The 26,139-nt window shown below is 36.1% G+C and overlaps 1 protein-coding gene across 1 annotated transcript; it reads left to right on the forward strand.

Moving 5' to 3' along the window:
* Window positions 1-3,550: 3,550 nt before the first annotated feature.
* On the forward strand, window positions 3,551-24,200 carry LOC100550496 (obg-like ATPase 1). The gene is made up of 4 exons (XM_019617393.2): window positions 3,551-3,617; window positions 11,008-11,183; window positions 23,733-23,813; window positions 24,078-24,200. The coding sequence occupies exons 1-4, from the start codon at window positions 3,551-3,553 to the stop codon at window positions 24,177-24,179; spliced, it is 426 nt and encodes a 141-aa protein (XP_019472938.1). The 3' UTR covers window positions 24,180-24,200.
* The last annotated feature ends 1,939 nt before the right edge of the window (window positions 24,201-26,139 follow it).

Here is a 26,139-nt window from a genome sequence, read left to right on the forward strand (position 1 = left end):
TTGATACAGGTGGATCCTTACGCTGCTTATTTTTAAAAGTAATACCTATTGCCATAGTTGCTGTCTTAAGTCTCACTGTCAAGCCATTAAATAGTGATTAAAAATATATATATTGTTTACCAACTAAACTCACTGCAGATCCTTTTAAATACTATTGGTGGCAATTTTTTACATGGAAATCTGTAAGTCTCTGGAATTCTGTAGCCACCAGATATCTTGTGTCTGTGTATTTAGTGATTTTTCAGTACTGCATTTTGATGCTTTGTACTTTGTTGACAATATAGTTGCAAGAAAAAGGTATTTCTAGAGTTAACCTTACAGGGTTGCATTTGGGGGTGGGAAAGAGCATCTTTTGTCTTTGGGAAAAGGAAGAAATTTTACAGAGTGCTGTTACTAAGATGATAAAGTATAACTGAGATTTTAAAACATTTGAATTTGCCTTCAAGCTCAGGTTGATTAAAAAATATAAGTGAAAAGGCTTAAAGCTGCTGTATCCCTATTAGCACTTGTGATTATTTAACATTTAGGTGATTGAAAATGTTTCTTTCAACAGAAAGAATTGGGTTTGGGAATTGGGAACAGGGAGGGGAAAAAAAATCTCCCTCTGATTATGATTATCAAAATGAGCTTTATTTCAAGATCTTAACTGATGCTATGCTTTCATAATTTAATTGGTATTTATTTTCTCAAACTTAGATGATTTGATTTTGTTAGAAGGTGTCTGTGACAAACTGGATCCATCAATAAGTAACTTACTTACAGCATTATTGTACTCAGTCGTGAGAAGTTTAATTGCAGTTTGCTTCCATCATTTTTCATGACAGCTGTTGAAAATAATGTGATAAGATTGGATTTATAGCGACTTTAGGAAGCAGATATTTGTTCAAAAGCAGTCGGGGAGTGCAAAGATCCATGCCAATATTCAGAATTCATATTTCACTTGAATGGAAGGTTGTGATAAAATGGTACATGGTGTGTTTTCATTGCCTGTTGAAAGACTTTCATGCAGTTAAAATAAGCATTTTGATGGTGGTTGAATTAAGAGTTTTTGTCAGTCTCTTCTCATCATGGATGATTAGACTAAAACGTCTGCTTGTCTTGACTTGAGATCACCACAGCTTCAGATAACATGCTTTGTGATTGAAGGTCGAAATATTTTGAATTCTAATAGGCTGCCAGATGAATTGCTTGAAATAGACTGTAAAATTTCAAGGCTTCCTTTTCCATCTGCTGTGAAAAGAACCATTGGGAATGGTTGAGCTTGATGATCATAGAATTACGGGATGGTGATTCTAAAACCCTCAAAGGGAAGTTGCTATGGAGATCTAGTTCCAAACTGTGAAATGATTCACCTCTGAAAGGCTTCAGGGTCTGAGAAGCTGAACACATCATTGTTCAGGTGGTCATTGGTTAGGAAATTGCTGGTGCCTGTGTAATCAGCACTCCTGTGGTAGTTAACGATCTAAAAAGGTTTGTTCTGAATGATGTGGGACAACAGCAATGTGCATAAGATGGCTTCTCTCAATCATAGTTTGCTCAGCCTGGTGCTTGTAAAAATACAGTGAGCTAAATGGCAGAGAAATGAACTGCTTCGTTGGGGAAGTCTTTTAAAAACAACATTTTTTCCTGTGATGGGTTTGACATTTGAAGCAAATGGAGAAGAACTGTTTCAGCTTAAAAAGTGGTGTTTAGATGTTGCAGAAGTATCACATTTATATATTTATTTTGCAGGGAGCAGAGTAGTGGGGCTGTGTATTTGTGATTGTTTGCAGATTAAAGGAGCAGGACTGTTGGAAACGGGAGATTTCTACCGATTCACCCCTTGGGAACATAACGAAGTAAGCCTCTATGTTGATATTTCTCCTATCCCATTTTCGGGCCTCCCAACTGTTCTGCTTAAACATCTGCAGAAAATAAGTAGCGCTCCCTATGTCCAGGATTAAAACAAAGCGTATGTTTTCCTTCATAGTTTTTAACTTAAGTGAGGCTCTTTAGGATGGCATAAGGAAATGAACAGAAACTACTTGCCATATACATGCATAGAGCAGTATGATTGCCAAACATTGCTAAAATCGGTGAGCCGACTCTTAAATTCCTCAACACCTTAAGAGTGCACAAATATTAATGTGGTTTTTCAAGAAAGGCAGAAGGTATGTGCTCAGTGTACAAGTAATTACCGTCTGGAGTTATCTCATTCTACATAAAATATGTTTGACCATATGAGATTCAGATAGTAAGAGAAATTTGTTATATTCGCTGCACATCTGTTCAATATCATCTCTTGTCATAGGTTCTCTTAATGGAATTGTGTAAAGGCAATGCCACTGGCTACTAGATGGTGCCAGATAGTTGCAGAACTGAAATGTTCCACAATGTAATTGTTGTTTAAATAAAGGCTTACTAGGAAGAAAAGCAAATCCTTGAGTGTTCAGGATTTCTTCTCTGAAATAATGTACAAAAAAGTGAGTTTTTCACTTTCCATGAAGTAAGTCTATACAAGTAATACGCTTAGTTTTGTTGAAAAGTAGTCACTGTATATGAAAAATACTGTATGAAGAACAAGGAGTCTCTGAACCAGCCAATGATTTTTTTTGTTGTTGTTTTCAATTCTGTTAATATAAATGAAGTAGGCACAACTCTGAAAATTAAATTTGATATACAAAAGAGACATCTGGATGAACTGTCTTAACATTACATTATGTATTATGTTCTGAGTGTGGACTGGAATGTCCAGAAGGAAGGGTGTATGATAAGGCATTTTATACAGTTTTTATACAGTAAACTTAATGATAAAGTTTTGCTGCTCTTTTTTTTTTAATGGCACTGATCAAACAATTTTTGCTTGCTTAAGTCTTCATCACCCATCATTTTTGCTATAATTTAATTGGCCTTTCCTTAGGTTATGTTTACTTCTCTTCCCTTCCGTTGTGTACAGACAAAGATCCCCAAAAGGTAAACATTCGAATACATAGAATAAAGTTTTCTGTCAGCTTGTCATAAATTGAGCTTGCAACTTCTTATAAATGCTGTTACTTAAAAAAAAAAAAAAAAAGGCAGCTACTCTGTTTATAGACTAGTCATTGTTTGCCTACAGGTTGCCTTTTCCACTGTGTTAAATTCTATAATTTTTTGATAGCATTTTGTAAGGCACTGCATGAAAGTTTGACACTTCTGTAGTACTCTTGTTTTATTATAACAACAGTGTAATTTTAAGTTTCAGAGTATTTGGGAACTGCTTAGATAAGTAAGCTCTTGTAGCTGAAATTTTTTCCTTACTGAGTTTTGTCTAGGTATTTATGTAACTTAAGATTACTTCAAACATTTTTGAAGAGAAGTTGCTTCATTTGAAATAATTTTTCAGTAATTCTTTATACTTTTCTCCGTGGGTTCCAGGAGGTCTGTAATTTTATGTGCTGAAATGAACTGTTCATTCTCTATTCATTATGTTACAAAGAGTAATAACACTCCAACATGTTGAGGACTGCAGAACTGCATGGACTTTGCAGTGTTAGGGATCCAAAGTGCTTCGGTAGGAGTCATGGTAACCGCTATGCGGTGCTGTACCAACCCCAACAGGAACTTGAAGGCTCAAATGTTTTTAGATATCTGCATGACTGGTAAAAATCAGTCTCTGATCCAAATGAACTACCCATGGGTAAGTAAAATATGTATCTGGTTATTTGAGGATAAAGAGAGTTGCCCTGTGGGCAACTTGTTGGTGTTTGTGACTTGCCTAGTGATGTTGTCTTAAAAATGCAATTCTTAGTAAGTAGATCTTGTTATGGTGACTCCCAGGAGTTCCATTTCAGCCTGACTGTGTAGAGATTGACACATTCATACAGAGAAGTCATAAGAGACTGACCTTCAGTCAGCAAAAGTGCATAACATGTATCACGGAGGTGATGGTGGTGAAGGTAATGTGAATGTGCTCTTAGGAACCAGTTTTTGTACATTGTAGATGACATCAAATCACAAATATGTGAGTTCCGATCTGTTCTTGAGTAGAAACATTGTCTTCTGTGAAAGGTCTGGAAATGTGGCTCCCAGAGATGTATGAGAAGCTGTCCAAAGGTTTGTAGGAGGACCTTTCCAAGCGTGCTGTTCTTTTTTTTTTTGGTATGATGCTGTTGTGTGAATGCTGACTAGGGAGGGTGACGCTGGGGAGACTCTCCCTCGTTACTGTGTAACTGTGTATTTTTCTTTTCAAGACTTTAACTCGCAGAGAAATGAAATGTTGCTGAGCTCAGGCTGACAAGAGTACTCATCAAACATTAGCATTCTTCAGACTTTTTGGTTTTTTGGAAATTTCGCAGTGATCTAGGCTAGATTCCAGATTTCCCTTGTTCCAATTAACACAGTCATGTTTTGGAAAAATATGAGCAGAGTCTGTTTTTCCCTATAGAATCCTCTTAATTTGTGTGGTGTGACATCTATCTCACAGTTTTACTTCGAGTGCTGCCTTTCCTAGAGTCTTATAACAATGAATCCATGCAAATTACTGCATGATGTGATCTTTTACAAAGTGTCTTGCAATGTGTTTGTCCCAAACGTTACTTGGTGGACAGAGCAGTGATAGTATTTCAAATGTGTGATCAAGGGCAATAAGAGTGAGCCTCCGCAAATGGAGGCATGAAGGGCTCAAAGATTATTCCTTCAGCTTTCAAATAATGTTCTTTACCCAGTGCGACCGAGTTGATAGCAAATCTCAGCAGGTAGAAGGATTTGCCTGTGGAGTGTTGACTACATCCCAGTGGTGCTAGGATGAAACAGCAATGGCAAGTAAACACCTTTTACATCAGAAATAAATCACTAATATTTGTCACAGGTTTCCAAGGATATGGCCTCTGGAGCAGGTTTTTATAGTTAAGCTCAGTGGAACAACTTTCTTGGTAACAACTTTTCTCTGTTAAAGTTGCTTCCACTAGGAACCAAATTCTGGTTTCTTCTGCAAACTTACACATCCTTAAGTGAATTGCTACGCTTCAGGTTTTCCTCTGGAGGTTGTAATTCTCATCCCTGACTCGGTGAAGTACCTACTTGACAAGTACTTTTATGCAAATATAAATTCTTTGTGTGCTCAAGAAGTTGATACTGCAGTCATTTATAATCCTGTATTGCTGCTACATGCTCTCATTGTATGTGTGCCTGTGCAGAAATAGACTTGCCTTTTTTGATACTCCCAATATGTTTGATATTGAAAGGACTGCTATTCAACTGCGATTTCAGACTTTTGGGGAGGGGGTCTAACTTTGCACCCCCCTGACTGGTGCAGTATTAGGGCTCAGCAGGGGAAATGTAGCCGCTAGTCTTTTGTTACGGGTAAGTAATGAATTTGAGTCCTAATACCGTACCAGCCGGGAGAGCCTAAAGCAGCTGCTTTTACTGTCCCGTGTCTGTACAGGCATATGGTGTGCATAAACTATAACCTTGTGTTCAAAGTAATTAATGCTACAGCTAATATTCTGAACTGTTTTTCTGTTACTGGAAATCAGCTGAACTTGAGAATAAAAACAAGTGTTTTTAATAGAAATTAAAACCTATTCTTGTATTTCTGTGGTGCAGGTAAAACAAAATAATTATTGCTATGGTGTCTGCTTGCATTTTAAATAAATTTATACATATTATTTTTTACAAAAATCTAGTTAACTTTAAAATATGTAAGTTTTCTTGTCATTTAGGGTTCTGTGAAGCTGATCATCAAGAGGGTTGCAAATCATTGGCGGTTTCTATTTTCAGAGTTCCACATCCCAGAGTAATTTGCTTTAATTTCACCCAATTTAACCTATACTTCACACCATCACCATTCAGCTTTAATAGCTATGTTCTATGCATAAGAAAAGCAGATAAATGTCCACAATTAGACTGTGAACGATTACAACTAGTTAGGGCTTTATGAAGACAAAACTTAAAGGGCTGTGGCACAAAACAAAGCCACAGAAGATATCTGAAAAAATTCTGTCTTCAGAAGTCAAGGTTTACTACAGCATTTTAAGTTTTTTTTGTAGTTGATTTTGCTTATGTTGAAGACATAGGCAGGTGCATCTTCAACTGAAAATTGCTCTGCTTAAGCTGCTCTGCTCTGTTTGTGTTACAGGTGATTAATTTTACTTGAAATTAGCTTGCAAGGGATAACATGCTAAGCTTACTTTATTTGTTGGTTCTTTATTAATGCATTTTGCATTTAAGAATCTGTAAAGTATGTTGACTCAGGCAGTGTTCTTTTGCCCTTCTAATTGTGAGTATGCATAGTAAAATGTATCGCCAATGAAGTTAAATAATGTTATATGTACCTCCATTAGAAATGGAGGTATCTTGTTTGCCATTTAAGTCTTCATAATATCAAGGATAATGTCAGACAAACTAAAATAGAGATATTATTTACAACTTCATGTTTTTGACATCTCTGGTCTTGTTTTGTTTGATAGCTCAAAAAAAATATTGTGCTTTTAAGCCCCCACTCAAGGTACTCTGTTTTGTTTCATTTTGTTCACTCCTCAATTCCTACCCCAGTGAAATGCCGGATAGGTATTACTGCTCATTTATTTCAGGGCTTATAATAGGGTACATATCCATATTGTGATGTATGTATCGTGATGAGCAACTATTTTTGGTAATAGTCATTGAATGTATGCTTGCGAGGAAGTGCAAGTATCAATTATTCTCTCGATCTGTTTTTTGGTGGTATTATTAAACATTCTTTTGTAGCTTAGTGACAAAAAAAGGCTGGTCGTTACCCTAAATACTGATGGGAGTTTCAGCTTGTGATGCAGTACAGATTCTGTTCAAGTTATGAATATCCTTCTTTTATTATAACATAGCATAAACCAATGCAGTTACCTACCTTCAAAGATGAATAAAAGACATCAAAATGCTGTTACATGGAACTTAATATTTGCCAAATATTTTGTTCAATTTTGTTTTAAGGATAAGGGTAATTAAAGTAATGAAGCAACTGACATATCAAGTATAAGTTAATCTTGGAGATATTAATTAATTTCCATAATTGCAATTAGAACTGGAATAAAATACGTCTTGTAGTATTCTTTTGATTTGTATTTTAGCATTTTAGTAGCAGCTTGGAGCAAATAGGAACAATAAAGTGCAGGCTATAGGCAGCTTTGTTTTTGCATCAAACTAGTTTGATATGCTATATCATAAAACTTTCAGTCCAATCAGCAACTACATTTAAATACTGCAAATTGTGGCAGCAAAACAATAATTCTGCTGATTAGCCCCTTTCCATTTCTTGTAAGTGAGCTGTTTATGCTGTTGAGTACCTTTTGAAAAAAGAAAAAGCCAAAACAGCCTTGATTAGTCAAGGAGTAATTGGATGACTTGATTTTAGCAAGAGAATGAATTGGTTGATGATAGCCTGTAACTAAGTGTAGTGGTTCTGTTCAGATGAATACATAACATACAGTCATCAGATCTTGACAGGTATAACATAAGCAATGCAAAAATCTTGGGAGGCTGAGAGGTAAATTTTGTCAAAGAATTTTGAAGCTGATTCTTGAAAGAAATGCAAAGAAACATGCATGCCATTAGATGATACTGTTGAAAATGTGCCTGTTATTACTTCTGAGCTGTATACATATTTATTTGTTATTACTTTTGTGTGTGAAGAAGAGATGATGCAGCCTGTGGCCTCGCTGCTGCCAGGACCTGACAAATAGGCAGATCCTATGCCTTGCCACTACAAAACCAGTCTGGCTTCCACATCTCCAGGCAGACACTGTATTTTCCTATCCTTAGTTATCTGTGTCACTTAGAAGCAAAGCACAGAACCAGCTATCACTGCGTTACTTCTTTAACATGTCTTTACAACTATTTTTTTTCCCTCCTAGTATTACATTTGAACACCTGTAAATAGGTGTCATCACTAACTGGGTACTCCAAAGAGATCTGCCCTTGCAAAGCTCCCTGACTGTTGGAAAAGGATCTGCACTGCTTGATGGCACTGTGGGCCCAGCCAGCCCAAATAAAACAGCCGGGGATAAGTGAGGAATCCTTTATGTTTGGGGCTGCTGGCAGCTGAAGAGGGTGCTGGGTAGCTGGCAGTGGGGATTTTCAAGCTCCCGCTTTCTAAGTAACTTTTGTAGTTAAGCTTAATATAGTCCTTTGTAAAATCCTTGCCTTGTTCAGGTAGAGGTTTCTGCATGCCACTAAAATATTACGGGGATTTACCACAGGAGACTTATTTTACACCAAGCTTCATGTTTTCAGTTCTGTGGGCCTTGTTCTTTTACACCAAAGGAAGTGGAAGGGGTCTGCCTTTCAAGCTCAAATGCATCATTGGTGTTTTCTGGGGATATTTTGGAAAAAGGCTCCTTGCTAGGATAACTGAAGAAAGAGGTGAATATCTTCAACTTCATTTGAAAGGCTGATAAACCTTTAATAAAAACATACTTGTGGTGGGGCACACTCGACACCAGAGAACTCATAATCCGTTCCACAAATTACTGATTATGGTTTCCCATGTACCTTCCAATATGGCTGTGTGTTTAGCTTTGATCAATATCCTGTTCTTACTCACATAATTCAGACTTTCCATTTGAAGAAGAATTTTGGGATTGTTTTTGGGATTGTCATTGTCATTTTGGGATTGTTTGCTTTCTTCCGCTCAAAGGTTTCAATTACGGCTTTTAATTTTTGACATGTTTCTTTTGCAACTTTCTCGAGCAAACCTGTTTTATGCACTTATTTTTTCCTACCTTTGAGATAAACCGATTCCTTTTCATTGTGGAAGACAATAGTGGCATTTCCCAGAGAGCATAAAAACTCTTTGAAGCAGACTTACATTGCTAGCTGCTGTTTTTCACTTTGGGAGCCAGCTTCCTTAAAACTTAAACAGGTCACTCACCTTTTATTTTTATGTTTTAAATACGGGATCTTGAGACACAGAGCTTTTCTCCTGACTTTTACAGTGTTGTTGTTTTTTTCTTGTTTTTTTTTTTAAGTACCACTAAATGCAGCAGGAAGATGTGAACAGCTCGAGAATGTGTTATTTAGATGGCAGTGTACACTATTTTCTTAATACAAGGATGAAATACTTGCCTTTTTTAGCCAACTAAATACTCTTTATCTGTTGAGAAAGCTGTGCTGGTAGAAGAGTTTTTGATTGCTATGGTTACAGCTTTTTTTTTATTATTATTCAGTAATTCCCTTGTGGATCTAAACAGATCTGTAGAATGGTATTTTCTCGTGTGTGTGCACCCAGACATCCCATGTCCCATTGCAGACTGCTGTGAACAAACAGGGTTTATGGAAGATGACTATTATGTGCCTTGTTCTTTGCTTTGTACTGGTATGAGTTAGTGTGGATGCTTTCTTTTGACAGAGCTGCCTGTTCTCCCATTGCAGCCAGCCTCAGTGTTGCATCTGTTGCAGAGGTGCTTTTCTTTGTACCAGGGGGACTCCGGGATCATTCTTGGAGAGTGACAGCTGATGGGCAAGGAGGGAGCTTTCCCTCACTGCTGTTTTAAAGGCTTTTTGTGTATTTGTCTGAAAATGATTTTGATATTTGACTGCCAGCAACATTTTAAACCTGTGTATAGTCTGTTTTGATGGTGAAATCTTTATTGCTAAAACCGCTATTTTCAGTAAGTTAGAAAGGAAACCGAAGTTTAAGATATGTGTTACAATGAAGAATGTTAGCTGCCTGTCAGTTAAGGAGTTGTTTGTAGTTTAGCTTTTTTCCTTTGTTCTAGGTAGTTCAAAAACTGCCTTTCTTTCCCTGCAAAAAAGCAGTTTATTTTCATTTTGGTAATATTTATTTAAAGTTCTCATAATGACTTATTTCTGAGACATATATTTAATGTTACAGGTTAAGTGCGTAAATACTCTGAAAATGGTTCCAGGAATAAGTAATAAACTGTTCATATTTTTGTTTTTAAAATATTTATAGTTTTTTTCTTAACGCTTTTTATCTGATAATTTAAACCCTAGTTGAATTATGTTGCCACGTTGTCTTCAGAAGGGCATGAAGTCAGCACACATGCTTCAGTAATATCTGGTTGTTTTACCCTTATGTTTCCAGTTGGCAATTTGAAATTATGGCTTCAACTGCACTTTAAATATGTGATAATAGCATGTGTTTCTAATAAGGGCCAGCACCATTTTGTTCAGATAGTGTGAATGGTTGTCACTCATATATGACAAATGCACCTTCATCTGCTTCTTTGATGGCCCCCTAAAAACCATACCCTCAAATCAGGCCGATGAAATTAGCTGCTGTGTAAATTGTGTGTCTGAGTGGTTCATTATCTAATCACCGTCACAACCACAGTGATAAAGTAGATTGAAACAGGGAAGAGGTCTGCCAGATGATTTCAGGCCTTTTTTTTTCCTAAACCCCGTTTCCCTTGGAAACACTAAGAGTCATTCAGAACTTCAGAATTCTTTGTCTAGAACTTCTTTTTTTCTTAATGCATAAAATTGGTTAGCTAGTGAGAGTTGCCAGGATGATTTGTAAGGTTTTCTTTCCACAAGTCATTTACTGTATGTGCTAAAATGTTCTACAATTTTGAATTTGGCTGCTGTGTTTGCTACTGGTAGGTAAGATACCGTTAGATACAGTGATACCAATTTTCAGAAAACTGTTTTAATCTGTTCTTATTAGAAAAAAACTCTTAAAGATGGCTTAATCATAGACTTGGATGGCTTAGGTTGGAAGGGACCTTAAAGATCATGTAGTTCCAACTCCCCTGCTGTCGGCAGATGCCAGCCTCTAGATGAGGCTGAACCAGAGCCCCATCCAGCCTGGCCCTACGTGCTCTCCTGAAATGGCGTAATGCTGTGCTTTGTATCTATGTGTATGAATCTTTGCATTTGGGAGTTTATACATAAATTAACAATCTAAAATTGTATAAATGGTATAAAATATTGCCTATAATGCTTGTGTACAGTCAGTAAAACAGACTGCTGACTTGACTTTTGTGATTCTTGGTAGTCTTGTTTAAATTCTGTCCTGTTGGCTTAGTACATAATTTAAATTTTCCCTTGTTTTAGGAGCATTTGAAGATGATGACATCACTCATGTGGAAGGAAGTGTAGATCCTGTTCGAGACATTGAAATAATACACGAGGAACTTAGACTTAAAGATGAAGAACTGATCACTCAGTGTATAGACAAGCTAGAAAAAGTAGCTGTGAGAGGAGGAGACAAGAAGTTGAAACCTGAATATGTGAGTATAAAAGTGGATAATTTATTACTGTCTGCATTGAATTCAAATTTTTGTATTGTTGGATTTTGCTAATGATTTCCCACATGCATAATACAAAACTCTACTGCCATTTTTATGTGTCTTTTAGTGTAAATAAGTATTGAAATTTTTTTGAAAGCTTAAGATTTCAGTTATAAAAGTCATTGGAATAGAACGGCTAAGGTTAGAAGGGACCTTCAACCAAGCCCCCTGCCAAGATGGAGTGGTGTGGGGAAGGGAGAAGGTTTGTCGTTTTAAAAATTTAACTGTAATTTTCTTGCTGACAGCTTATTATATTAGAGTTGCCAGTGCTTCATCAAACTTAGATCAGGAGATTAGTCATGATTCAAAGTCCAGCAGTCACTTCCAAATTACTCTTGCTATTAAGTTCCACTCTGATACCAGTATTCCTAGTGTCTTTACCAAGTGAATGTACCTTCTTAATCTGATTGCACTATTGTGTTTTTTGTGCATGTTAACTTCAACTAGCAGTCTTCATTTCATTTTTGAATGTAGTTGTGGAAAGCTGTTTAAATGAGCTCGATTATCACGGGGTAACAATGGTGGTCTTTTGTAGGTTAGAAATATATAATAATTATCTGCTTTAAGTATATTTTTGCAAATGATTATTTTAATGCCGCTTGACTTTTTAGTCAACTAGAGTTTGTGGGTAGTCTAGTTATTAATTTTTTCTTTATTTCATGAAATTTCTAAAGATATTTCTGGTGGTATGTTAAGAGTATTTTTCTAATTATTACAACAGCATATCAACAGGCTACTTATGCTTGGTAATTATGAAGTGAAAAATACTGGTTTATCCTATATATTTTTAGATAGCAATTAATAAAAAACACTGTCACATCAGTGCTGGTATTTTAGTTAATTAATATTGAAGTGCACTGTTTTTTTTTCCCTAGCTAGTGTTGAGCATTGAACTGAATCTGAAGTCAAATATCTCTCTCCATGACGCAGTGATAAAAAGCACTTTCTTGGTAGCTTCTGTTGGTGAAGAACTAGTCTTTGTCTGGCTTTAGAAGTATTCTATTCCTTGATTGGTGCAGGCAAGAAAAAACAGCTAACGTTGGACCATTTGAAGTCTTTCATAAAAGCCCGGAGAGAATCAGTTGTGTTTTCCTTCAGGTCACCTGACACATCAACGTGTTTTGAGAACACGTGGGCAGTGATTTTTGTCTTTAATATATAGTTGTATCTGCTTAGAGGAACACTGAAACTTAGGCCTATAGTTTCAAGTAGCATCTTGCATTTTTAAATTCATCTTAGAGACAAGCAAAAATCTTGTCCATACTAAATTCCAAGTTCGGACAGAGGCTGTATTTCGCTTTAGAATGAGAAAATGAAAATAAGGTAGGTATAATGCTGTTCTGTCCAAGTTGGTGAGCTCCTCTTGCTTGCTTCCTTGTGCAGTCAACTCTGGAAAAAACCTGTTTCTCACAATGGAAACATTTTTGTCCAGATTTTAAGTGTGCTTGTCTGAATAATTCTTTTTGTGCCAAGAAAGAATTCAACAGGTTTTGTTTGTTTTTGATGTCAGGAAGATGTAATCAAAGTGCATTTAAAATTCTCAATGTCATCATGTAACCCTAATGGATAGGTACAGTTAGTGCTACATAATAGACCTATTCTTACTCATTTTATAGCTACAGGAAGTTAGCATGTGCTTAAAAACAGAAAATATCAGATTATTCTAAAATGAAGGGAGACAGTAAATTAAAATCTCAAATCCAGAAACGCAATTCAAATCAATTAGAACTTTAACATCTCCATTATTAGTTGATCTCTACTCAGCTTTTGTTTCTTACCCTTTTCTTTGCCTCTCCCTTCAATCTCCTAACCATTATTTAATTTGTAGTTCAACTGTCAAAATGACTTTCTCTTCTTGTGTTTGTAAATTAGACTTCCTGTCATTCCTTGGGGGATTTTAGCCTTTCTGATCACAAGAAAACACAAGGTTTTGAAGTTGCATTGCTCTGCCAGTTCTAACCTCAGTAACAGCTGTTACACTTGGCCAGTTTCAGCTGAGTTTGTCAACAACAATAGAGGTTTCAAAGGTATTAAATTCTTTTGTTTCATGGAAATGGGTGGCTGAACAGAAGGGAAAGGCGCAAATAAAATTCTTCTGTGGAGACAAAGGCTGCAAGAAGGAACTCTGCTCTCTAGAGTCACCAGAGAATCTTCCCAGGGAAGTGCTGTGGAGCATCAGGTCTTTTGAGTCCTGCTGATCTTGGATCTCCTTCTTCGTCTTCCTTTGTGACTTGTATACTTGAATTGTAAGGTGGGCAGTAGACCTTAGTAAAAAGGACATTTTTAGGGTAAAGGTCTGTGAAAGATCTGTCTGGTTGATTTTCTTTTCCCGGTAAATCAATCCTCAGGCCTCATTGTGCATTTCCTACCAATAGACTTGGTGCAGTTGTAAGATCGTAACAGCAAGTCTCTGACTTTTCCATCTACTGGATGGGTTCACTTAGATTTTCAGTTACTGGGTTGTGATTAGCTTCTCTACAGCTTTTCTTGTCTTTTTTTCTTTTACTGTTTTGCACTGCAGAGAAGGCCTGTGCTTACACTGGCCTGCAGAATTAACTGCAGTTAATGACTTCCTTATGGTTTCCTCTCACTGTATATGTGATTGGTGGGGGAAGAGAAACTATAACAAGTAAAACAGTTAAAGATTCACTTCCCTGTAGCAAATAACGCAATGTATGGTCTTTGCAAGTACCTGAAAGGAGGTTGCAGCAAGGAAGGTGTCTGTCTCTTTTCTCAGTTGACAGTGGCTAGAACACAAGGAAATGGTCTGAAGTTGTTCCAGGGGAGATTTGGATTGGATATTTGGAGGAATTTTTTTGTGGAAAGGGCTGCCTATGGAAGTAGTGGAATCCCTATCCCAAGTGACATATAAGAGATGTGTGGACATAGCACTAAGGGATGTGATTTTGTGGTAGAACTTGGTAGGTGAGGTTTATGGTTGGACTTGATCTTGAAGGTCTTTTCCAACTTAGATAATTCTTTGATTCTGTGTATTTTGTGCTTCCTCTTTCTAGAGCAGAAAAGTCATTGAGACAGTAGTGTAAAGTGGATTAAGGGCTTTTTTCTAACAGTGTGCCTACATAAATTGGGAGAGAATGGAAACCTTCTCAAGATTTGCCTTTTTTACATGATACATTAAAATGCTAGACATAGCTAATATTCTCTTTCTGCAACAGAGGTTCACAACAAACAGCTGTTTTATGAGTGCTCATAGTCATTTTCCCTTTCAGGAAAACAGGGGAATTAAAAGAGGAAAAACTTGATATTTCCAGGTAGCATGGGTTTTTTTCTTCTATAGTTTTCTCATCCTTTTTGGAGGAATTTAAAGATACTTGAGAATTTCTTAAGAGTTTTAACTGAGGAGAGTTTTGAAAGTTGGTGTGTTTCATTCAAATAAAAATACCGAAAGCTTTCTTAACCATATCACTTTCAGACCTTCTACTTGCTTTCTTTCCCTAGTTGAACAGAAACATCTAGCACTTGAATTGCATTTTTCATTTCTTTCTGCTTTTTTTAGAACACTTTGAAATCTATTGAGGAAAAGTGCTATATAAGGTTAGGGAAGGAAGAAGAAGGTGAGGGAAGAAAAGAAATATTATTGAATTTAGTTATGCTTGCTTTTCCTTTAGTTGTTTGCTGAATATAACAATAAGCTTAATATGAAAGCTATGGAAAAGTTGCTGATTTTAGAGAGACTATAATCTCTGTGTGACCTGTGTAAACTTACTGTTGCTATCAAAGGGGATTTCAGTATGTACTTCATGAAACCTAATTGAAAGTAGAAGTCATTCTTCTTATGTCATAAATATGAATTGTTTGCTTTGTCAGTAAGCCTCCATAACTGTAACTCCACAGTTTGAAATCTGTAAAAGCTTTCCCCCTTCCTGGGTGGGGAAAAAAACAGAGAAGAACAAATTGTCTGTCTGTATCAGCCAGGAATTCTTAAATCTGATGTTTTCGTTTGATTGCCTGCCTTCTCACACCTTTGCTCAGACTCATTAATTATCATTTTTTCTTCACGTAAGCCCATGTTCTATACAGTTGGTAAGTTCATCTTTGTGCGGTGACCTGGCTTTGCTATTGAATACAGTGTTAACTGTTAGCACTGTCTCTCACAGAATTGATTTCTCAATCCCCTGTCAGCAGAAATTAAGTAGCCAACTGCTGTTAAGGAGCCATCAATGAAATAATTTTCAAGTTCTACTTAAAAATCAATAGCGCAATATGGTCCAAGATCAGCAATATGTACTGTTGACACAGGTTTGGAATAACTTCCTTTACACTCACATTTTTGCGTTTTGCAAGTGTTCTCAGTCTACTTAGAAATGATTGCCTGCTTTTACTAAGAATACTGTTCTTTCAGACTCAACGTATCTTTATGTAATATTTTGACTATGACCTTCCTACAAGGTATTGTATAACAAAAATATTTCTGATGTTTTTGTGTACTACTGTAGCATGAATATAACTCCAGAAAGCCAGTGAGTAGCTTTGATTTTTATCTTTTTGGTGCTGGTATCTGCAGAGATATGAGAAAGAAGTTGACTTAAACTTCATTGTTGTTAGCTTATTCATCTGTCATTTTGGGTAGCAGGAGATTTCAAAGGAAAATTGAGGTATCTTTTATATTTATAGATCTTGTTTTAAATATATATTTATATATGTGTGTATATATATGATTTATGGGATTTTCAGTCCTGCAGATGGAGATCTTCAAGTTAATACAATATAATACAGTTAAGTGAACATTATTACAGGATTCTCTTCCATTACCCTTCCTGCATGATTCAATTCTAGTCCTTAGAGATTGACCCACTGCAATTGATAGCTATTCATTCATCCCTTTGTTAGTGCTCCAAATCTTGAATTCCAGCACAGAATAATTTGTAGTGGTAATGGTATTGTGATTTATATATCTGATCACAAGAATATTATTTATAGTTCAGTTCACACAGACTATTGACTTCAGTGATACGAAGACAAAATCTTCAGGTCAGTACCAGTGCCTGCAGTGTTTGAGCTTCCAATTTTCAGTTGAAAGGAGGCTCTTACAGTAGGTCAGTATCAATGTCCACTGCATTTGAACTTCCAGTTTTCAGTTCAAAGGATGCTTTTGTAAGTTCTGCAAGACGTCTGAATTCTGTCGCTGAAGTGTGTCAACTTGAAAATTAAGTTAGTTTTTGAAACTGAATACAATTTTTAAGAGCAAAAGTAATTGCAATTATGAAAATAAAGATCATGTCTTTGTATCAGTACCATTTAATGCAGAAGAACTGCATCCAGCTTTGCTTTGTTATTGCAGTAGATGATGAATTAATTGGTACGATGACCATAACCACAGTGCATAAATATCCATAAGCACGTATGTATCTATGTAATCTATGCCCCTTCCTTCCCTCTTCCCTTCCGTTTAATGTCTTGGTCTTGTCCTTATAATACAGGAGCTGTTCGAAAAATGGTTTTGTTCATTTAAAATTACTAATAGCACCTGGGAGATGAATCACAAACAGCAGGGGGATGGTAGATTCTGTTGCTTCTCATTACCAATGTGCTAGATGAAAACAGGGTGTAAGTCTTCCCTTCCTGCAGTATTCTGATGAATGGGATTGTGCTGAGCAGAATTTGCTGACCTCGTACTGCAAGTGCTCGCCAGAGTTCTCACGGATGGATGAACTTTGATTTCATCTAACTGATGATGTCAGTTGGGAATTTTCACCTTTCTTTCATTCCAAGTTGAAGATAAATGCTGTGGTGAATTGGATTTCTTTTTGTCAGTTGCTTTTGTCTCCTTTTGTGACGAAAGTTTGAGAGGTCAGTTTGTTCCACTGGAATAAGGAAAGGAAGGTTGTACTTGTACATTGTTGACACACTTTGCCAATGACTTGTTACAATTAGTAACTTAAATGTTAAATCATAGGGAATCAAGAAAATATTTATATTCTTAATGCATGTAATTATGCCTAAAATCTTCAGTGGACCATTTGCTGTGCTTAATGCGGTATTTAGAGGAAATTAAAGTTCATTCTGAAGAACATTATGAATGTAACAGGAATATATTCATGGCAGATGTTTGAGAATTAATTGGTAGTAAACTGTGAGGTAGAAATACATAATGTGTAAATACATGTTTGGATTTCTTTGGGAGTTATCAGTAGACAAGGGGAATTTAACGCTTACTTTCTATCATGGCTGATCTTTCCTGTGTAGATTTGAACAGTGAATTAGAATAATTACTTTTGCAAAGCATGTATCTCTGGTTATGTCTAGATCAAGCGGCAATTACAACTTTTAAGTACAGAGTATATGCGACAAAACGTCTCTGTATCTGAATAATTGTACTCTGAAAAATATTCCTTTCTCAGTTGGCTTTATTTACTTCTAGGACAAATATTCTCACGTGGAATTCCTTGGAAATGAAGATATGTAGACAAATGCAGTAAGATGAGCTTGGTCAATCTAAGATGTGTCACTTTGATTTTCAGTTCAAGTTCCCTTTTTGAATTTCTGAACTGAGAGAAATAATCACTTGAGGATAGGGTTACATTTTGTATTCTTGTGTGCTTAATTTTCTTCTAGAATCTAGGACTGAATATATCTGTTTTTTCTTTGTTTTTTGTTTTTTTAGTGTATTATGCATTTAAACCAGTGAAGATGGCTAACACAGGAGAATTTGAGCTTTATTTTCATAAGTTATGTTGTCTGAAATGCTTTTAGAACATTTTAAGTGGAAGTATTTGGAGTGGTTCATAAACATTGCTGGCGTCTAGCTCTGAGTAAACCTTATACCATGTACAGCTTGTACTGGCTCTGTTAGGATGTATTGAATAGAAGAAGGATAATACACTTGTCCTAAATCCATTACTTCTCCCGTTGTATTTTTATTAAAGTCGGTGAGCAAGGGAATTGTAAGAGATTAGGCATTGTTTTGTACCTCAGAGGAGCTCACTGTCACTCCAGTTGATGCAGTACCTGACTTGTTCTCTTCCTTGCACCCAGCTGCTACAGCTTATTTAACCGCTTGAAACATTTGAAAAACATGATCTTTTCTTTTAAAATTGAAATTTTGTCTTAATTGCCCTTTAAAAGTACTGCTGTTTCAAAACATTGCTTTTATCATAAATTCTTATCTTGTCAATTTAATCTCTCTCTTGTAAATTACCAGAAAGCCTCTAAGGAAAGTACAGAGATGAGATTATGCCAGGTAGAGCTGAAAGAGGTTTTCCCAGGAAAGCCTGAGTGGAAGGACTGTGGTTGCCATATATTTCCTTGTGTTAATGAAGAAATGTTATATGTTGAATGGTGTAGGTGCAATAACTTGTTTTTTGAGAAGCACAGCTTTACTATCTAGCAGTACTCTTTATTCTCTGTGGACATGTGTAATTTGTATATGTGTCTGAAAAGACACCACAGCTATTTTGAAAGCCAGATGGAATTATAGTAATGATCTAGTTTGATCCCCTGCATGTCTTTACTGTTGATAAATAAAACATGTTTTAAAATATGCTTTTATTCTGTATTTGTCAAACTTCAACTTTTCAGCCATTTTTCAATGGTTTCTGTGTTAGTGATTTTTTGAGGCTTTTGTTAATTATTTATATATATAAAATGCTATAACAATAGAAGAGTAAGATTTAAGCGCAAGGTGGGTCTTCGCATATAAGCACTTGTTCAAAAACTTTTATGCCTTTTCTCCAATCTTTTGTTGTTCAGTATTTCATCAGAAAAGTGTAGAAGTATTCATGTTTGACACTAGTACTTATATATATACTCAAAGATTGTATTAGTCTTTTTAGTTAATATACATTTCATTTGCTTGTAACCTTCAAGTCTCAGTCACTCTAGCAAGTAGCGGGTATTCTACTTGGTAAATACTATGTCCATAGTTCCTCATCCTCCATCCAGTACTTGGATGACTTGAATTTATTGTACTGAAAAACATTGTTTGCTTTCACTAAGTCTCTCTGACAGTTCTGCTCACTACATGTATGATTCATGCTCCTCACAGTCATTTACTCTCATCATCTGTCAATAAAATGGTCTTTTTTTAGGGTGTTGACAAAAGATAACCAGCAGTATGCCAACAATTTATTTGGAGCGTCACCAGAAACTCAAGGAGTTGTTGATCGACAATTACGTTCTAGGCCTACTGGTTTAGGTAATGTTGATTCCATTTAGTGTATGCAGTGTTTGTTTTTTAATTAAACACTTATACGACCCAGCCAGATTCTTGAGTCTGAATCTATTCACTTTACACTGTTACCTTCATTGCTGGCTTCCTGTGACTCATGTATGAAATGTGAGGTGCTATCTAAGAGCTACAGGTAATGCTTTAGATAGTTCTTACAGTTCGTGAGAGGAACAGAACAATGAAGTTGATAGAATGTGGACAATTACGTCTCCTTCGCCAAGTTACTACTTTGGTATAGTGTTGCCTAAATTGAAATATTTTAATAAAACACATTTGCTTTTCAAGTGTTGTCAGATGGCTGATCAGTTACTATATTTTGGAAGTCTTGAAGCAAACAAATAAGGTACAAGGAAGCACTCCACATTTCCTAGAAATATCTCCCTCTGGGGAAGAGAAGAGCATCATATTCACAGTCATTCTCCATAGTAGCAGAGACTTTTGCACTGCCTGCAGAATCATGGAGAGTTCACTTGCACTTTGAAGTGTGAAGTGATAATCCTCACGACTGCTTACTTCTTTATTAAATTTGCGGAAGTTAATTACATGCCCTGCTAATTTCCAACAAAAGCCTCACAATTCTCTGGTGCCAAGTAGGCAAGTGAGTTTTCCAAGCTTCAGTTTAGTCCCTCATGCTGCAAGAAGAATTTGGCATACGCACACATTATTACTATCATCCATCCAAGGCGTTTATTAATGTATGCACATTTTTCTATGCAGTAGTGTCTTGCGAGCACATCTTGATAAATCTAGATGCAATTTGAACGTCCCAACTTTATAAAATACTATAAATAAATACGCATTGTGAAATTCCTGCTTAACATTTCAGTGTTGACTGCTCGTCATCTTTGGAAAACTAGACAGGACATAAACTCAGTATTGCATATAGCTAAGTATACCAAGTATTCGTGTGCACTAAGTGTATTGCCAAGGATATAGTCAGAAATGAATTGATGTTTAAAACTGTGGTATTTGATATTCATGATGTTTGCTGTATTTCACATGCGTTTGCAATCGTAAGTTGGATTTTGGAATCTTTTTTGATGATGTTTTAAATGGCGCTTGCTATAATGCTCCTAGCTGAAAAACAAGAGAGTAGTCTTGTCACCAACAAAGAGAAGTGGATTGTCCTGCTGGTGGCAGGCTGACCTCGAAGTGTACAACTGGGGAGGCCAGCCCTAATGAAACCGAGCGGATCATTGCTCCACATTCTGTTATTAAGCATCTTGGAGTTAACTAGAATAATGATTAAATGTGTTTAAATGACTGGTACAGTGATAGTGAAGATAAAAAGGTCAGTTCATATTCTTTCACCAGGCCTAAATAGAAGCAATTAATAAGACTAAAAACAGTGCAAAATGAATTATAGCTTCAAAATGTGCTTTTTGCATGTTTGTTTGGGGTATTGGGGCAGCCAAGTGAACAAGAAATGTATGGGAGTAGTTGCCTTTCTTCATATTGTCACAAGCATGTAGCAGATTTGTTGTTGAGGGATTGTATTAAATCTCATTTGAATATGACACCACCACTGGTACAGGAGAACTTGAGTTCCTCTGTCACTCGTGTCAGTTTAGCTGTGGACTCTGCCTTGCATTCTGCCTGTTGTAGCTGCCCATGTATTCCATCAGAAAAAATTCCTCTCGCAATAATTCCTTTTTTTTTTCTTTCCATCTTCTTGCTTAAAACATAGATTTTCTGTTTTCTTTAAGCTTCTATCCTTTCCCTAAAAAGAGCTTTCCAGTGCTTTACCTGTTTCTATGTAAAACTGAAACAGATCTGCACTCAGACAGCTGCCAGCTCTGCACGTCACCTTGGGTTAGTCAGCCTTCCCTGTTCAAGTTACCCATGGAATTGTTCCTCTCAAACAACAGCTGTAAACTGCATAAAGTTGGGTACCTATAGCTTAACTCTGAGAAGTTAGGTTTGTGTCAAAATTGGCTTAGATATGTAGCTGTAGGAAGAGGAATGTGGACGGGAAGTTCTGATTTACATCTATGTGCTTAAATATGCTTTAGAAAGAGCAAATGTTGTTTGCTGTATTGATTTCTGAAATTTTCTGGAAGTTCCACAATACGTAGCACCCCTTACAGAGTAATTAAAAAGAAAGCATTCTACTGCCCATTAAGCTTAAAAGATTTTCTTTAACAACTATTGCTATAATGTTTTCTTCTGTAATCTTTTATCAACTGTAGTTTATGTGCAATAATGTGTTGCTTTTAGGGGGGGAATTGTAATGTGAGAAACCACGTGATAGGTACCTATAGCATTATATTAAAACCTGAAATGTTGCACAGCCAGGATTCCTTCACTGCTGACCAGGAATCTTTGAGATTGTGTTGATTTTTTTTTTTGTTTACGTATTTGAAAAAAAGCTGAAGATAAAGATTCAAAATGAAAAGTACCTATTGTTAGAATTGCTTCCCTTGCCTCGTTTATACCGATTAATTAAAAAATAAAAAGCAGATAGGGTTAAAGATAAGATGGCACCACTGTTTTCTTCTTTATGTGTAATCTTGTTGCATGTCTCTACATAAGCTGTTCTGGCCACTCATCACAGTAACCAGCTGGGCCATTTCACCTGCTGGAGCCATTAAAGAGGACTCTCTCCCCCTAGATTAATCCCCTCCGACATTAGTTTTTTGCTCTGACAACTGGAGCAGGCATTCAGAATTTGCAGGTGGCCAGTGTGACGCACATAATTGCCTACAATTTTAGGCAATGAATAAAAATGGTCTACATTACTTGTCAAAGGTTGTATATGCAGTGCCAAGTGAGATCTATGGGAAGCCTTTTAGGGTTTAAAGAACAGTTAATAGCAAAGCTGCACAGTGCTTTTTTAATCATAATGCATTTGTAATATAGCACTTTGATCTTCTCCTTGTAGGAAATGGTGTTATATTAGCCACTTTTAAACGTTTATGAGTGAAATTCAGTTATAGGAGAGTAAAAGTGATTATTCTTCGTCAGAACATGTTAGATTTCATTAAAAGTTTTAGCGTGCCCCTTCCTTGTTAAAATCTGTGGGGAGTCCTGTTCCTGGAGGGTTTCAAATCAGGATCTGAAGATTTCGAAGAGCTTTGTCTTTGTTTTTCACTGCAGCAACTGCTCGACTAGAAAAGGCTGTAGTAAATACTGATGTTATTTGTGGTTGTTTATAATGTGCCTCAGCCGCCTAGCACTAAGTGTAAAAAATGTTGTGCACTCAATGGTTCACGGAATGGTTCTTTGTGTTTTAAATACCCTAATTCTCAGTTGTGTCAATTATAACAACAACAAAAAAAAGCATTATTTAAAGCATGATCATAAATTATCTCTCAGAAAAATCGACGACTCAGAAATGTACTACTCCTAGAAGAGCCAAGGGTGACCTTTCAGACCCGAGAGCCTTTTATTAACACCTGCCTGTAAGGAGAGCCGTGCCACACGCAGCTTTCAGATTCAGCACCACAAAACTGATGAGGAAAGGCTTGAAGGGTTCAGTTTGTGTCACTTGCTGTTTGCCGTTTCCATTTCACAGATGATTAATCTTTCTGTGAAGAAAGGCCAGAGAAACAAAGCACATTGGGCTCTTCCTGCAGTTACTCCTTCTGAATGCACACTAGCTTGCTAACTAAAAGGCCTTTAGATTTCCTGTGGAGAGAGATGTTCTGAAAGTGAATGCAGCTGGTTGGAGGTCACCAGAGCAAGGCTCTTGCCATTGTGTAATGGAGGCTTTGGCAGGTTTCATTTTGGGGGGGAGGGAGAAGGTGTTGGCGAAAAATTAATGCGGAATAAAAAGGGCTCTGGCCATTTGAATTAATTTTTTGAAGGGTGGATCATCAATAATAGGCTCAATTTCTTTGGCGAACAATTTAAAAAATACATTCGCGGTGTTTTTTTCCCACCCATTCCCTTTTCTTAATGGCATGTTTATATTGTGCGTGGTCTCTCCCGCTAGATGCCGAAATGTCGCGTCTTACTGAGTTTGAAAAGCAATCTAAAATGTACTGATTTTTACATACATTTTATGAGTCCTGCTAATTTTCCTGATGGCAGGAGATGATACTTGGATCTCATGTATTTAACTTTCTGATGATGGGATTTGTATTGCTTCAGTAATTGCTATTTGTCTTTAATGTCTGTTAAAACAGGAATTTTTATTTTTTTTGAGATGGTAAAAATTGTGTTTAAGGTATATTATCTAATTTTAAATTAGCATGTTCATGCTGAATTTTAATTTGTACGTGCCTTGCTTATGGAACAGAATCGTTTGATGTCCAGATGAGTTTTGATTTTGTTTTTTTGTTTTGTTTTGTTTTTCTTAGGATGTAATGTGCAAAATCAAAACCTGGGTAATAGATGAAAAGAAAGCTGTCCGCTTCTATCATGATTGGAATGACAAAGAGGTAGGCTATAAGTATTATCCCATGAACTATCTTCTAATTTTGCAACCTGTTACTGTCTTTTTTCAGGTTGGTTTTTTTTTTTGAAGAATTCACATCCACATTGTATTAAACGTTAAATTTGTTGCCAATTCTGTTTTTCAGTGTGATCTACTCACTAGATTTTGTGTTGTCTTCTCAGAAATGCCACGAGGAAAATAGTCCTTAATTTAACTCAAGTTGATATAACTTGTTTTTAAATTTCTCCTCTTACATTTTCACTTCTAGATCGATGTTTTGAACAAACATTTGTTTTTCACATCAAAACCCATGATCTATTTGGTTAACCTTTCTGAAAAAGACTACATTAGAAAGAAAAACAAATGGTAAGTATGTTTAGATAAATATCTAAATTTGTGTTTCTATGTCACATTTTGTTCAACAGTGAGTAATTCCTTGCTCGTTAAAGTCAAAATATATTTATTCGAATAGGAATAAAAACTGATGCTACACTTCTGTTGTTTGTTATGCTCCCACTGTCGTGCTGCTTGAGTACAGTGCATGTGGTAAAACCAAGAATGAAAGTATAGAATAGAAAAAATTCATTTTTCTTCCTTATATTTTTATGTGAATCCATTAGCTGTGAAGAAAATATTTGATTTAGAACTACTAATTCAAATTAGCACGTGTTGTTACCATGTAATATTCTGATCATCTGAACACCATCTCTTTCATTCCAAGGGAATGAATTGAATGCCAGAGGACTAATGCTATGTGAGTTGCACAGAAAGCTTTCAAATGGGCAAAATTGCACATTTTAACAGTCCACTTCTGTTTGCTGTTGTCTGGTTTCATTACTACTGCTCACACTTCGCTTACAGTTTATAAGCCTGTCTTGATGATCTTTAATGTCATGGACAGCACAGGATTTTTTTCACGTATTTCTGACATCAGTGTGACTTAAATTGATTTATCAACCATCATGTATTTATCAGGCATTCAATGAGCTGGGTGAAGATTCAGGGTTGCACAGTAGATACACATGGTGGAAATCCACTGTTGAGAAGTACAACTTTTAGCATGTCATAGGAAGCTCTAGATGGGATAAATATTTAGTTTGTGGAGGAAAGAACAGATTAAATAGTATACTCTGGAAAAAAAATCAGTTGCAGCATGTTTTGTTTAAAAAACAAACAAGCCTTTTTTTAGTTCTCAGATCTTTAAACACTTGTGAAATACTTTGAAGATGCACGAACACATGTTTGTGAACAGATATATGTATGTAGCTCATCCAAACAAATCAGAAGTATCCAAAGCAGAATATCTGAATTCTCCTAAAGTACACCCGCTGTTTCTCCCTGTACTTCATTAAGTACTTAGATGCACATGGTTTCAATTTTCCATTAAAAATTCTCATTTCCATATGATATCAAAGAGTGAGAAGGCTTTAAACTGAAAAATAAACATTCATAGACTGGAAGCCAAAACAATAATTAATGTCAGATGGTTAACTCCAATAAATCATTAGAATAAATTCTGTGAAATTACTGCAACTAAAACTGTCCTTTTGATACTCCAAGACATTTTGCGTTAGTATTTAAGAACAAAATTTAATCTTTTCAATAGCATCCAATCTCAGCCCCACAAAACAGACTTTTGGATTGAACTTGATAACCAGTGTAATAATTAAAGTTTTTCATGTTTGGTTGGATTTTATAATTATTAAGTTGGTTTGTTCGTTCTTTGAATGTTTTGTAGGTAGGAATATTTGAACATTAAAACCGTTTCTATCCAAGAAAGTCTTTAAAGTCATGGTAGTAGTACTCATCCTGTTATTGTCAGGTGATATTTTTTTCTAAGTGCAAATGTTGAGGTTTCCTGAGGTTTGCTGTAACAGTACAGACGTGGAAGTTTATGTGAAAATGGATGCATCGGTTTCCTTGTCCAAAAGGGATCCTCACACCTGTATTTGGATGATTACAGGTAGAGCTCACTGGCTCTAATTGTACAGTAAATGCCATTTCCCAGACTCTAATGGTAGACAGACTACTTAGGAGACGCCAGTCTGTGATTTAGCTGTCGCCAGTCACCCCATGTTTTTTGAGAGATTAGTTGTGATGATGACATAGTTAAACCCAATTGAAAGCGTATCTTTGTATAAGTTACGATTTTTAATTTGTAAAAAAAAATAAAAAAAATCAGACTGTTGAATTGAGGAGTCATACAATGAAGTGGTTTAACTGTTTCTATTACAATTAATAATTTAGTTTAAAAAAATATGTCCAGATCTCATGGATGTTAGTGTAATTGTAGCCGAAAGATCAAAGCCTGGGTAGCTGAGTGATGTTCC

This window comes from Meleagris gallopavo, chromosome 7 (genome assembly GCF_000146605.3).
Source record: "Meleagris gallopavo isolate NT-WF06-2002-E0010 breed Aviagen turkey brand Nicholas breeding stock chromosome 7, Turkey_5.1, whole genome shotgun sequence".
NCBI lineage: Eukaryota > Metazoa > Chordata > Aves > Galliformes > Phasianidae > Meleagris > Meleagris gallopavo.

Bases quoted from the DNA above. Each gene is read 5' to 3' on its own strand.
- LOC100550496 (XM_019617393.2), top strand. From the start codon at position 3,551: ATGCGGTGCTGTACCAACCCCAACAGGAACTTGAAGGCTCAAATGTTT. The intron at 3,618-11,007 runs GTAAAAATCAGT...CCCTTGTTTTAG, and splicing joins TTTAGATATCTGCATGACTG to GAGCATTTGAAGATGATGAC. The intron at 11,184-23,732 runs GTGAGTATAAAA...TGTTTTTCTTAG, and splicing joins AGAAGTTGAAACCTGAATAT to GATGTAATGTGCAAAATCAA.